The sequence below is a fragment of the Eubalaena glacialis genome, chromosome 16 (genome assembly GCF_028564815.1).
Source record: "Eubalaena glacialis isolate mEubGla1 chromosome 16, mEubGla1.1.hap2.+ XY, whole genome shotgun sequence".
NCBI classification, from domain to species: domain Eukaryota; kingdom Metazoa; phylum Chordata; class Mammalia; order Artiodactyla; family Balaenidae; genus Eubalaena; species Eubalaena glacialis.
The window spans coordinates 2,392,838-2,406,872 of record NC_083731.1 but is presented as its reverse complement, the minus strand read 5'-3'; the positions used below and the strand labels follow the sequence as shown (position 1 = coordinate 2,406,872).

Below are 14,035 nucleotides of genomic sequence, written 5' to 3'. Positions count from 1 at the left end.
TACAAGCCAGGAGAGTGCCCTCACCAGAAACTGAGTCGGCTGGCACCTCAATCTAGCTTCCAGCCCCCAGGACTGAGAAATAAAGGTCTGCGGTGTTTCATTACAGCTGCCAAGCTGGCTGAGACACCCCTTTCTCAACAGAGAGCCCCAAGCCTGACCTGCTTGTTTTCCATTAAATTTCTAAGAAAACAAAACTACTGTCTCACAGCTTCCCCGTCTTGGCATCTCCTAAGAACAAAGCCACACCCCACCCCCGGAAAAGAAGTTTCCTATTCAGCAACTGCCCGGGCAACCCACACAGAGGTCAGCAGAGACAGAGCTTTTAGTTTTGCTTCTATTATTGGAACTCGTGTCTTCAAGACAACTAGGCAGATGGGCCAACCTAAATACCTGGAATTTGTAGGATTCGATGCAGCTTTTAAAGATAGAGAGACGTGCCTTAAGCTCACAGCCATCACTCGAGCACCCCCAGCAAGGAGCCTATGGGAGCACAAATAAAGTCTAAATCAAAGTTCTTCTCAAAATCCTTTTTAATAATACGTGTGGCTCACAATGCTGCAACCAATATAAAAACAGTGATTCCTGATTTTGTATAAATTAACATTTATCGAGAATCGTTACAATGCGTCAGGGTACAAGTACCGAATGGTAGGACCAAAGATAAATCACAGTGAGCAGAAACGTCTGAAAGTCACACAGGTGCCGAGACAGCCGAACACCTTCTGTCAGAGGCCAGGTGTGAGGACGGGGCAGCCAGGGGACGGCGGTCTCCGGGAGCCCAGCTCTGCAGGGGGCTCCTCTGGACAGTCCGTCCACTCCCCACCTCCCAGGGCAGCGATGTACGTGGGGGACCAGTCACAGGGACCTTCGCTACTGGCTGGCATTTCCACCCGGTCTCCTCCTCCGAGTGCAGTTCTACAAAGTGACCCCCGATCTGCTCCTCTGACCGTCCGTGCACCCCGGGGGCCGGGCCCGGGCGCGTCAGGCGCAGCACCCAGATCTGGTCCGTGCGGGCGGCCTGGAGCTGGCAATGTCCACGGTCTGCGGCGGCCCCTGGGCCCTCTGCTGCAGGATCACAGGCACCACCATGTCGAACAGGGTTTCAAACAGCAGGTCCACGTTGCGCCCGGTCTTGGCGCTGGTCTCGAAGCACATCTGCTCGGCAGCCGGCACGTCCTTCTCGTCCAGCATCTTGTATTTGAGGATCTTTTTGTAAAAGGCCACCGCGTCCTCCGGCTGCACCTGCTTCGGCAGCCTGGGGGCTGCACAGCCGCCGCCGCCAGCCGGCCCTCCCTCCTGGCCGCCCTCCCCGGGCCCCTCCTCACTCAGGTCCACCTTGTTTCCCACGATGGCGAAGAGGCAGTCGGCGCTGGCCGTGTCCGTCAGGCCCAGGAACCTGTCCTCCAGCTCCAGCAGGCTCTGGGCGTGGTTCACGTCGTAGGTGAGGATGACGGCGGCCGCCCCCCGGCAGTACATGGAGCCCAGGCCATGGAACTGCTCGCGCCCTGGGGGCGAGGGGGGAGAAAGATACAGTTACCTCTCCTCTCTGGAAGTGCCCCCCGACCATGCCGCCAGGGACCCCCGGGAGGGACCATGGAATCGCGACCCCAAACGTAGGTGTGGCTGGAGCTGAACGGCATGGAGACCCTGCTGTGCAGAAAGACGAGGTGATGGCCAGTCCCCAGGGCCAGCAGTTCCTGCACAGCCCCGCCCGCCCGCCGCAGTGAACCCACGAGACCGAGGAAGACAGCCGGGCCCTGCTTCCCCCCAATGGGCGGAGGCGTGGCTTTGCCCCTGCTTCTGCGTCTCACACGGGGATGTCTACACGCGACGCTCCCGCCAAGGGTCCTGCTCCTCGGTGACACGCTCTGTGCCACCTCCCAGCGTGGCCGTCGTGCTGACGTGGCACCAAGCAAGTCTGCGCTCCCAGGGTGGGGGGGCAGAGCTCCCCGAGCCCAAGGCCCTGCCCCACCTCCGAGGCCACCTCCCCACCCCCAGGCTGCGGACCTCCTGGAGAAGGAGCTCAGAAGTGAGTGTGTCGGAACAGAGAACACGCACACTAAGGAAATGCCCTCTCTTTGAGGGAAGACAGGGCAACTTCACTTTCAAGCCAAGTTGGGTGCCGCTGTGCACGCCACACGGCAAAGCAGGTATGGACATCCCACCACCGAGGGCTGGCCCCGCCCCTGAAGCCTGGGCCCCTACCTGCCCAGAGTGGGGAAGCGACAGCGGATGCAGACGGCCCTGGGCCCCTCAGACCTCCTCCCCCCTCTTCCTCCCTCCCTCACCTGCCCGTGGGCACCAATCAGGGCTTCACAGGCCCCAGGTGACAGCCCTGAGGGGGACAGAGAGCAAATCCCCTGGAGAAGGTTCAAGAAGGATCCAGACAGCTGGACACAGTCCTGAGCCCAGCCCAGGACTGCTCCCCGCCTCAGAGCCTGGGCAGGGCCGTTGGGAATGGACAGTTCACACAGCGGGGGCTGAGGCCTTCCTTGCCTTTTCAGTTTTAAGGGGAAATGGGTGTTTTCTAAGGTGGACAAATCACAGCGAGAACACAGCATAAATCTCCCTTGGGCCGACCTCCTTCTCTCTGGTCCTTTGGGGAGAGGGTGGACACCTCCCAGGGCTTCTGCAGACTGTGACTTCCCAGGGGGTCCCTGGCCCCCTTCCAGGTCTCCCTCCTGTCCTGGCCTGTCCCTCGTCCCTCTGAGCCCCGACGCAGACACTCAGCACACCCCAAGTGGAGGTCTCGGTCATGCAGCTAATAGACACCTGTCTCCACCAGGGAGGACAGGACCTGTGGCTTTACTCGCCTCCCACCCCCCGACCCCGTGCTCGGTGCCACTAAATGCGCTGAGTAAGTGAAGCCACAAATCATCCCCTCCATTTGTTTTTTTTTAAAAGAAAAGACAACACAGTTTTTCTCTCATGTAAGATTTCTTGGTTTGTTTTGTAACCATTTGGTCTCATTTGCTAGGTGGTGGGAGCCTCAATCATGTCAGAGGCTGAATTTACACCCTGCACCCATCTCAACTCCCACCTTTACTCTGAACTGCAGACCCAGGGGAAGACACTGGGGGAGGGGAAGAGGGGGAGGAAAGGAAGAGGGAGGAGGGGGAGGGGAGGAGAAGAGGGGGAAGGGAGGAGGGGGAAGAGAGAGGGAGGAGGACAGAGGGAGGGAGGGAAAACCTTGATGGGTTAAACCCCCAAAGAACTGAAATTTCGTCACACTTGAATACCTTTATTCCTTCATATCCAATCATCAGAAGCCCTGATGTATGTAAAAGGCCCAGATCACAGTAAGCGGCAAGGCCAGTGCCCCTCACCTTGGGGTCTCCGGCGGGCAAGTGTGACCACGTTTGTTCCCAGGTTTTCCCTAATGGCCCCCTTGGTTTCCCTTCTTCCTCATTCACGATGGGAAGACGGTTCACTGACTCCATGGAGGGAAGTTCATAAATGCAAAATGGGGCCCCTCCTGAAGGCGTCCCAGGCCCCGGGATCAGTCACACCTCCTACGGCTGCCACCTGAGTTCACACCCTCCATGGGCGGAGGGAAAACCCCCTGGACCTGGGTGTGTAACAGAGAAGAGCAAACCTGACTCCATACTGGCTCTATTCCTTTGGTGCTAACCCTGGGCTCTGTTGCCTGTGCTGAGTCATGCTGGCTCTGCCCCTTTGCAAAAGAATGTTGCCTAGAGCCTGCAATATGCAGGAGAGCCCATTCTCCAGGCTCTGACCTTTAAAGGTAGAACTCTTTCCCATCCATACAGAGATAAAAAGTTGCAGAACAGAAAAATAACAACTGTCTTGTTGGAGATTTATCGGAACGTTGTGCCCTGACCTGTGGACAGCTGCGAGAACCAAGGATACAGGCACCAAGGACGTGCGACAACCAGCGACACCCCCTGCCGTTTCGGTAGACAAGAAGCCTGGATTCTGTTAATAATTGGGAAACATGGCTCTTTGGGACCGCTAGTCTGCCGTCTTCTCGGTCCGCTGGAATTGCAAAGAAAGTGGCTATTCTCTGCCCCAAAACCTTGTCTCTCAGTTGACTGGCACGTTGTGCAGCGAGCAGTACGAGGTTGGATTCCATCACAGGTAGGCCTCTCCGGGAGGGTCCCCCCCCCCCCGCCACGGAGGAGCCCAGGATTGACGTCACCAGGTAGGCCTCTCCGGGAGGGTCCCCCCCCCCGCCACGGAGGAGCCCAGGATCGACGTCACCAGGTAGGCCTCTCCGGGAGGGTCCCCCCCCCCCGCCACGGAGGAGCCCAGGATCGACGTCACCTGAAGCGCACTTGCCCACACTCACTGGTCTTTGCAGACCTAATCACCCTTGACATGCCTCTCCCTAACTGGAATCCGGACTCCCGAAGAACCGGGCCCGCAGTTTTCTTTCATTCATTTGTGGGGTGCGTGTGGGGCAGCGGCCCCCAGACAATCATTGCACCTTGAGCCTCTGTGCTCCATGCCACCCACCCTCCAAAGCACCCCAGCCTCTCGGTGCCCGCGGGACCACATTTCCTCCCTGAAGGACGAGGCGGGTGGGGCAGGTGGGTGGGCAGGCAAAGCACCAGGGAGGACAGGGTCAGGGTGGGATCGTCTGCCCCTGTCCCGGATGCAGATGCGAAGACCCCCATGTCAATGACGGCAGTGGACTGAAAGTTGCCTAGTCCTTACGTGCTTGCACAATGCGACCACCTGAGTCCACACTCCCCAGGTAACACCAACACTCCATCCTTGACATCCTGCACCTGACCCCCCGCCCAGCGCTCCGTCTCCATCAGGCAAAGCACCAAACCCCCAACTCATCCCACCAGCAGCCCCCAGCCAAGCTGCCTCAAGATTCCCCCCAGACTGCCTCTGATGAAAGGCTGTTCCTCTGCTGTAGTCTCTAGTTTGGGCCACAGAGCCCCCCGCTGACTACAGTGGGGACAGAGCCCAGGAGTCCATGACCTTGAATGGGGAAAGGTGTAATCTCTATTCTCACCATCCTCTAACTGAAAGTTAGCATTTCCTTCCACAGACACATTGCAACAAACCAGAAATGACTATAGGAAGCAATCCCTGTGCTGTGTTGCCAACAGAAATAACAGGCTTTCAATCCACACAGCAGTTGTGTATGTTTATCATCAGCTCAAAATCTCAACAGCTATTAGACCTGCCAGTAAAGAAATCCTGGTTTCCTGGGAAAACTTGGTATTTTATTGCATGCGTTTAAATACAGTATTCAGAGAAAGGGTCACAGGCTGGTGCCACTCGTATACAAGGGGATCCATGGCACAAAAGAAATGAAGAACCCCTGGTCCAGGAGTCTTTGGAGCTCGGATTGAAGGCATGACACCTCCACACAGCTACTTATATAAAATATAGTGATCTTTGCCATTAAACCAGGTTTCAGCCAAATGGTCAAGAAATACAGAGGAGTTCCACCCCAATCATTCTGAAACGGCGACATTCTGGCCTCCCCCGGGGGCAGGCTGTTGCCCATGTGGCAGCCCTGGAGAGAGCAGCCTGCAGAGAAGTGCGCCGCGTCCAGGAGAAGGGCCGTACAGGCTACACCTGACAGCTGTCATCTCCCTCGCTCGGAGCAGGACCCCAAGCCAGGGACCTGCTTCTCCAGCGAAGCCCCAAGTGTCTCCCAAGTGATCTGACGGGGAGGCGAGCTGGAGAGGGTGACGCCCCAGCCAGGTCTGGCAGGAGTTGGAGGTGCGCGTCCTGTGATCCCGCAGTGATCCTGAAGATTAGAGCCACTTCCCGGAAAGCAAGTTTACAGCCGCTGGGCTCCTGCCCCGGTCTGCTGGGAAGGGCAACCTGCCTACCCTCGGGGTGCTCTGGAATTCGCCACCCGCAGAGCCACATTCCCTCCTTCTGCATACCAACAGCAGGTCAGCCCTCTGACTAATAATTTAATTATTAAAGTTTCATGTCAAATTACACTGTGCGCTTACGGGCAGAAACTAAACAGCATTCTCCCGTCCCTTCGTGGACCCCCATGGGAGATGACGGTCAAGGCGTCTTCCAAATCTGGCAATAGGAAACTTTAGTCAAGAAGCAAAGAAAAAACAGAAATGCTTCCCCATCATTACCACTGAGCGGGGACTCTTCCTTCCACACAGGATCATCTCACAGACAGCGAGCCGGCAGCAAGAGGTTTTGCCAACAGCTAAAAATGCCGTCAGCTCCCACCCGCCAGGTTTCACAGGAGGGGGACAGAGTGTCATGCCAGCCATCCCGGGAGAATTGCTTCCAGGTCTGTTACATAGTTCTCTGAGGACAACAGGCCACTGTTAATGCCTAGGCCTAAAATAGTTTTCCTTTCCAGATAAAAATGTCTGGTTTGCCTTTAAAAAACCAAAGAAGTAAATAATAATAATACCAAAAGAGAAAGCAGAATAACTAAAGGAAGTAGGAACTAAAGCATCCCAAAAGCCAGCCTGAAAAGAGGCGGGCAAGAGCTGCTGATCAAATCCCACGGTCTGTCATCTACCCATCAACCAGCGCAAACAAATCAAATGCCATTACCCCAGCTAAAGAATTTACAATTATGCAGTTTTCATGCTTGAAATTCTTTATATATATACACATATATATATATATATACACACATACACACATTTATTTATTTTATTATTTTATTTTGGCTGCGTTGGGTCTTCACTGCTGTGCGCGGGCTTTCTCTAGTTGCAGCGAGCAGGGGCTACTCTTCGTTGTGATGCGCGGGCTTCTCATTGCAGTGGCTTCTCTTGTTGCAGAGCACGGGCTCTAGGCGTGCGGGCATCAGTAGTTGTGGCACATGGGCTCAGTAGTTGTGGCTCACGGGCTCTAGAGCGCAGGCTCAGTAGTTGTGGCGCACGGGCTTAGTTGCTCCGCAGCATGTGGGATCTTCCCGGACCAGGGCTCGAACCCGTGACCCCTGCATTGGCAGGCGGATTCTTAACCACTGCGCCACCAGGGAAGCCCCCCATGCTTGAAATTCTTCAATATCATTTTGGATGCAATCTGGAGCTTTTAGGCTGCTTTCAAATGAGCGTAGTGCCCATAATAAGACAGGCTAGTCCGACAGGGAACAAAGGTTCTGAATTTAGTCCTAACTGCGTTTAAGTGGGAGCCTGGTATTTCTGGCATCACAGAGGCGGTGAAGACTAAGTGGGGAGGTGGGGAGACAAGGCCGCTTGCGGTTGGCTCTGGGCGTATTTGAACCCAAGGCTGTTGAGTAAGTTTTCCAGTAGTCTGTGAATGTGCGCTGAGCCGGAGGTCAGGCCCCTGCTGCTAGCCCACTGTAATGTCAGCTCCTGGACCCCTCAGAGCGATGGCTTCCTCGTCGGCGATGGGCTTGAACTGGGACGCTCACAGGTTCCCTTCCCACGTACTCAAATCGGGTATTTCCCTCTCTCTCTCCCTCTCCCTCTCTTTCTCTCTCTCTCTCTCTCTCTCTCTCTCTCCTTCTTTCCCCAACCCAGGTCCCTAAGCACCAATTCCAAAGCTGAAGCTCTAGGAATTCTGGCAGTTTCCTTTACTTCGTGGTCCAATTCTGGGGATGCCAGGGCACCGGGCTGACCCTGCACCAGCCCTGAGGGGGCAACAAGAAAAATCACAAGGTGTTTCAAGTTTAACCAGCGCAGCTGAGGGTCAGGCTGCCAGGCTTGGCGTACGTGGCCCCTGCCGTACAGCCTGCCATGGCGTTGGAGACGGGGTCGGAGAGAGGGGCCCAGCCTCCTTCACCTCCAGGAAGCAGCCCGGGATCCCTGGCCGTGGGCGGACCGCAGGGCTGCAGGACGGGTGGACGCGGGGCTGCCCAGGAGCTCTGGCCTGTCTGTGACGCAAATCAAGGGGTGACTGTCTCACTTAGGTGTATCCTCGTTGTTACATATTACAGAATTTCCTTCTATTTTTCAAGCTGAATAATATTCCACTGTATGCATATACCACATTTTCTTATCTATTCATCTGTCAAAGGACATGTAAGTTGCTTCCATTCGTGGCTACTGTGAATAAAGCTGCAAGGAACTTGGAGGTGCTAACAAGTCAGTCGCAGGACAAATACTGCACGACTCCACTTCTAGGAAGCATTTAAAATAGTCAAATTCATAGAACTGAACAGCAGAATGGTGGTTGCCAGGGTCTGGGGGGAGGGGAAATGGGGAGTCACTTATCCACGGGCATCAAGTTTCACCAGCACGATGCAAAACTTCTAGAGATGAGTTGTGCAAATGCAACCCGGTAGCTGAGGTCAGCCCAGTGTAACGTGCACTTAACAACACGTAAGAGGGCAGCTTAAGTGTTCTTACCACAATAAAATAAAATTAACAAACAAGAAATGACATGGTAAGCTTGGTGTCGCCAACACAGTTCAGAGGTGGACGTGAGTTATCCTGGTGGTTAAGGAGAAACACAGAATCTGTTAACAATGCCACCAGCATCCGATCAGACACATCCTAGAACCAACTCCTGATATGCAGCAAAACTGGCTGGACGTGGATGGGTGAGTCCAGAGCAGCTGGAGAGGGAGGCCAGCTGGCCACAGTGGACGGGGTCCCGGGGGAGGACCTAACAGGTTTGCTGGAGCCCAAAGTCAGGTCTTCAGAATCACAGATCAAGAAGTGCACTGTCCATTCCCCCAGAGAGCTAATTCCATTCTCTACATGTGGAGTGGGAACCCAGGATACCAATGGGGTGGTTTACAACAGGGGATGAGAGATTAATCTCCATCATCCCTTCCCGGCCCAGGTACAGGAAAAATTGGGCTCGTGACCGGAAGAAAGCTGGCTCGGCGCAGTAACAGTTAACAAGTCCTCAGGGTTCAGCAAACTCACGCGGTCTCCCCAGCGACCACGCTAAGTGGGCCTTCCCCTGCCCACATTTCACAGAGGGAGAAACCAAGGCACAGAAAGCACAGGATGTGGCCCACAGAAGCAGGAAGGTGGAGCCCAGAGCCAGGACATGGTCCCGGGGACCAGGCTGTCTGAGGTCTAACCGCCTACAAAGAGCCCGACTCCCAGACGGACTGTCTGCATTAACCCCCGCCGTGTGCCCTGGGGGCAGGTCCTTAACTCCCTGGGCCTCTGTTTCCCATCACCAAAATGTGGACAGCACCCACCCAAAGGGGCTTGTGAAGACGGAATTAATTTATTCAATGGGCTGGAACTGTGCCTGGCTCGTGTGAAGCCCTCCGTGAGGGCTGGTTGATTAAACCGTGACTCAGATTCCTCCCAAACCTCAGGGTCGGTTCCACCATCCCAGGACCGCCCCGTCTGAGCTCTTCATCAGCACATTTACTGTCTCCTGGGGCCCGCTGGTCACCTTTGCTGTTGACCAGTCTCCTACACCTTCCGTATTTGTATGAGGCTTGCTTTCCGAGGACGACCTTCTCCCCATTTCTCGGGGACACTTTGTCATGTGGCTGCCACCCACTGTGTAACTGGAACTGAAAAGCAGCCCAGGGTAGGAGGACAGACGTCAGTGTCCACAATCACCCCAACTTGCCGCTGGACAAGGAAGATCAAATGCCTGATTGCATTCTCTCTGATGCTCCAGCGTCCTCTGGCCAGATGACGACCCGCATTTCACCCCGAGCGTCGCGTCCTTTTGCCTTAAATAGTTTTAAATAACCCAGTGGGTGGTACAGCCACCAGAAACCATGTTACAACACTGGCTGCACATTTTAAATAGGGGAGGGGGCGGCTTTTAAAAAATACTGACGCTCGGACCCCCTACCCCAGAGCACAGGAACTAGGACCTGGCAGGGCAGGGGTGTGGGTATCCAATCCCGTTAAAAGTCCCCCCGGAGAATGTGATGTGCAGCCGCCGAGCAGAAGTGGGAGGTAAGAGGCGGTCATTCAGGGTGAGGATCAGAACGATCCTTATTCCAGGCCAGTTGAAGAGTGAGGTCTACCAGGAAATGCAAGTGCAGACAGTGAAAGAAAGAGGAACTTCAAAAACGCCCACAGAAATATCGACGTGGCAACATGAAGATAAAAAAACCCAGATCCACAGAACCAGAGAGGGAAGCAAATAGAAACTCCAGGGCGACCTCAGAGATGGGCCCCGGCACAGCCCGGAGGAGCTCAGCCCAGAATGAGCTGTGACGCCCCTCCCTTCTGAGAGATGCTTAAAACATGAAATAAAATCCTTTTCTAAAGCTTCCAAGTTCCACCCGCAGCATTATAAATAATACTACCTGAAGGATGACTTTAGTTCTATTGTGTTCACTGTGACGCGTTTTGACTACAGGTTACAGTCACAGGGAAGATCTGGAACATTCCGTCTGCGTGTATGTGTCTCTACACTGATAGTGAACCTGGTGAGAGAACAGCCATGGAAACAGCTGCCCCCCCAGGAACGTTCGCAGAGAACAGATGCTTAGAGCTCTTTTCATGCAGTCAGAAGACGGGTCCATGTGTCTTCCCAGGGTGATAAAAGGGGTCGGCTGTGTGGAGCCACCGCTGGGCACAGCTGCCTCCACCTGTGTGTGCAAACTGAGGGGGCAACAAGGCGCGGACACTTCATCTGAGAACCCACCCTCCACGCAGAGGCTCCAGGAAATGAGGGGTGATCCACCACCGACTGTCGTGCTGTGCATGATGCTTAATTTTACGTGTCAGCGTGGCCGGGCCGTGGTGCCCAGCTCTGTGGTCCGACGCAAGTCTAGATGTTGCCAGGAAGGTATTTTTTTAAATGTGATTAACATCGGCAATCACTGACTTAGCAAAGCAGATCACCCGCCATAATGTCAGTGGGCCTCGTCCAATCAGTTGAAGGGCTTTAAGAGCAAAGACTGAGACTTCCTGGAGAAGAAGGAATTCTGCCCCCAGACTACAACCTGAGTTATAAAATACTGTGCCCGAGTTTCCAACCTTGCTGCCCTACAGGTTTTGGACTCAAGATGCAACAGCAACTCCTCCTGGGGTCTCCTGCCTGCCAGCCCACCCTGCAGATTTCAGACCTGCCAGCCCCACACTCCTGGAGCCAGTTCCTCTCTCCCTACCCCAGTCTAAATCAATCTCCCTGTCTCTCCGTGTCAGTCTGTCTGTCCGTCTCTCTTTCTATATATATACATATACATATATATGGATGTATATAGTGTATGTATATAGTGTATATATATTGTATATGTATCTAGTGTATATATATAGCATATGTATCTAGTCTGTATATATTATATATGTATATAGTATATATATAGTATATGTACATAGTGTATATATATTGTATATGTATCTAGTGTATATATATAGTATACGTATCTAGTCTATATATGTTATATATGTATATAGTATATATATATAGTATATGTATCTAGTGTATATCTATATAGTATATATATAGTGTGTATAAATATAGTGTATATAAATGGAGATATATAGATATATATCCACATCCTCTCGGTTCTGTGCCTCTGGAGAAGCCTCACTAACACACTTGTTTCTCTGAAGTGTCCCCCTGGGAATATGCCTGCTGGCAACGGCCAGACCCTCCAGCAGGGGGGACTGTCTCAGCAGCCTGTCTCCCCTCCGTCTCCAGGTGTTTCCACGGAGGCCCGATTCCCTCCGTAAACAGAGACCGCCCCACTGTCCCCTGCAGGCAGCGGGCATTCCTCAGTGACTCCCAGCGGGGTCCGCTCCCCAACCCCGCCTCGTGCACCCCTCGGGCACCCGGCACCACGGTCAGCCAGAGGCCACGCCTCTCAGCCGACCTGGCCGCTGGGTCCACGGGAAGCGGGAAGTGGCCTGAAAGGGCTCTCCAGCAACTGCAAGTATCACTCTGACCCGAACTGGTCCCTTCTTCATTACGGCTCCCTTGTCTGCCCTCCTCACTAGGCTGGCAGGTCCTCTTCCCAAGTCAGACCATAAAAACGGAGAAATCTCCCGCAGCACCCGTCCTGGGACATCCCAGCTGGCTTCCGAATGGAGCGTGAACTCACAAAATGGCCCAAACCCTCTCCTGCCAGGTTCTCAACGGCTAAACAGTAAACAGAGGAAACATATGATTTCCAAAACAGACACCGAGGGACACGTTTTATTGGGTGTGGGGCCGGCACAGCACGGGGAGGTGGAGAATGGAACGAGGAATTTCATGTCGATTTTTTCTTGGGTTTAAAATGATCTCCTCCCTCTTTCTCTATCTTTTATTCTTGCTTTTCTCCGATAAAAGAGGTAATTTCTTTTTTTTTTTAAGGATAGCTTTATTGCTTTGCCAGGCAAAGGCGGACACAGCAGGCTCCTGCCTCAAAAAACTATGTGTCCCTAAAAGAGGTAATTTCTAAAGTCTCCTATCCGTCTGCAGTGGGCTGAGTGGTGGTCCCAAAAGATACATCCGGACGCTCATCCCCAGAGCCTGTGAATGGAGCCTTATCTGGAAATAGTCGTTACAGGTGTAATCAGGTTAAGACGAGGTCATTAGGTTGGAACCTAATCCAGTACAAACAGTGTCCCGATAAGAAGAGGAGAGACACACAAACATGCGAAGAGGAATAATGATGTGAAAACTATGCATCTACCAGCCAGGACCCCAGAAACCACCAGAAGCTAGGGGGGTGGGGATAAGCTTTCGGACAGAGCACGGCCCTGCCCACACCGTGATTTCAGACTTCCAGCCTCCAGACCTACGGGACAATGCATTTCTGTTGCTTTAAGCCACCCAGCCTGTGGAGCTTTGTTACGACAGTCCCAGGAAACTCCTACCCCAGGAAGGTGTGAATCGGGCCGATGGCCTCCCCATGCACAGACACCAAAAGTCATGAATCGAACAAGAACAATGTCCACATGGAGGGACCTCGTCAAGCAGACAGAACAGAACCAGGAGCTATTCTGACTCTTACAGCGAGTGCACTGCATGTGCATAACTTTCCCAAGAGCTAACCCATCTACAGAACTCACTACATCCAAGCCCTTTACATGCATGGCCGTTTACTCCCTCCCATCCCCTGGCGGGAACTGTGGCCTCATTTCCACCCCCAGGCCTGATGCAAACGCTGACAGAGGAGCACGAAGGTCAGGGGCACACAGGCAGCGAATGGCAGAGGCGGGTCCTGAACCCCGGCCACCGGGTCCAGGGTCCAGGGTCCAGGGTCCAGGTGCTGAGTGCAAGGCTGCACTGTCAGATCGAGTCCTACTCCGAGAAGGGTTAGCGGGACAAAACTGGGCTCGAAAAAGAATGGCAGTATTTCAAAGTCTAGAAGAAATAACAATGGGATGCTTTCTGCAATAGGTCTCTCATCAGAAATGGAGCAAACCCCAAAAGGCAAGATAAGCACCAACAGCGAAAAGCAGGAGTCCTCTGGTAGCAGCACGCCCCACAGGGTGTGGACGCCCTGAAGGGATTCTTCTCAGATGGTGATAGTAACGCCGAGACAGGGCTGGAGGCTGCCCGGCACTTTCCCATCTACACAGGCTTAACGGGTGGAATCACCCAGGGAGCAGACCCTTCCCACTGCCCTGCCTGAGGGTCACCTACAGGAACCTCAGGAAAATTCCATGCAGGCAGAGACTGATCCAACAGCCACCAGCTGGAGATGAAAGTCGAGAAGTTGAAAAGGAAAAAAATCCTACCCCACAATATTACTGGGGTATCTTTTCTGCCAGAAGGAAGACCTAAAACCTCAACACAGATTAATGACTGACACCGTCAAAGGCGGTGATTAGATAACACTTTAAAGATAAACTATTATTTTAAATCCAATAATCTAACTTAGTTGCTTGCATTTATAGGTCCTTTAATTTTGTTCTTAATCGTCTGTGACCATTAAAAGGCATTCTAAACATAGCCGTGCTTCACGACACAAAGGACGATGATTATTCTTTGAGTCTAGGAAGGCCACGGGCTTACACTAGTAACAAAATGAAAAACAGCTTTGTGGGACTTGACTACCAGATCAGTCGGCAACTATTTAACGATGGTCATCCTGACCCACGCCTGTAAAATGAGACTTTTTTCCTTCTAGAAGTAAAGGAACCCAAACCCCAAATGATTTCCAACTAAAGAAATGGCAACATATGGGGAAGAGGAAGAGTGTTTCAGAAAAACAGATTTATTTTCA

General features: G+C 53.2%; 1 protein-coding gene across 1 annotated transcript in view; it reads right to left on the bottom strand.

Annotated features, from left to right (window-relative positions):
• Positions 1–512: 512 nt before the first annotated feature.
• The window catches only part of RAB20 (RAB20, member RAS oncogene family), a 32,981-nt gene continuing 19,458 nt past the window's right edge, over positions 513–14,035 (bottom strand). Inside the window, exon 2 of the mRNA XM_061170865.1 lies at positions 513–1,505. Within this exon, the coding sequence (XP_061026848.1) occupies positions 982–1,505 (524 nt within the window). The 3' untranslated portion in view covers positions 513–981. The remainder of the gene's footprint in view (positions 1,506–14,035) is intronic.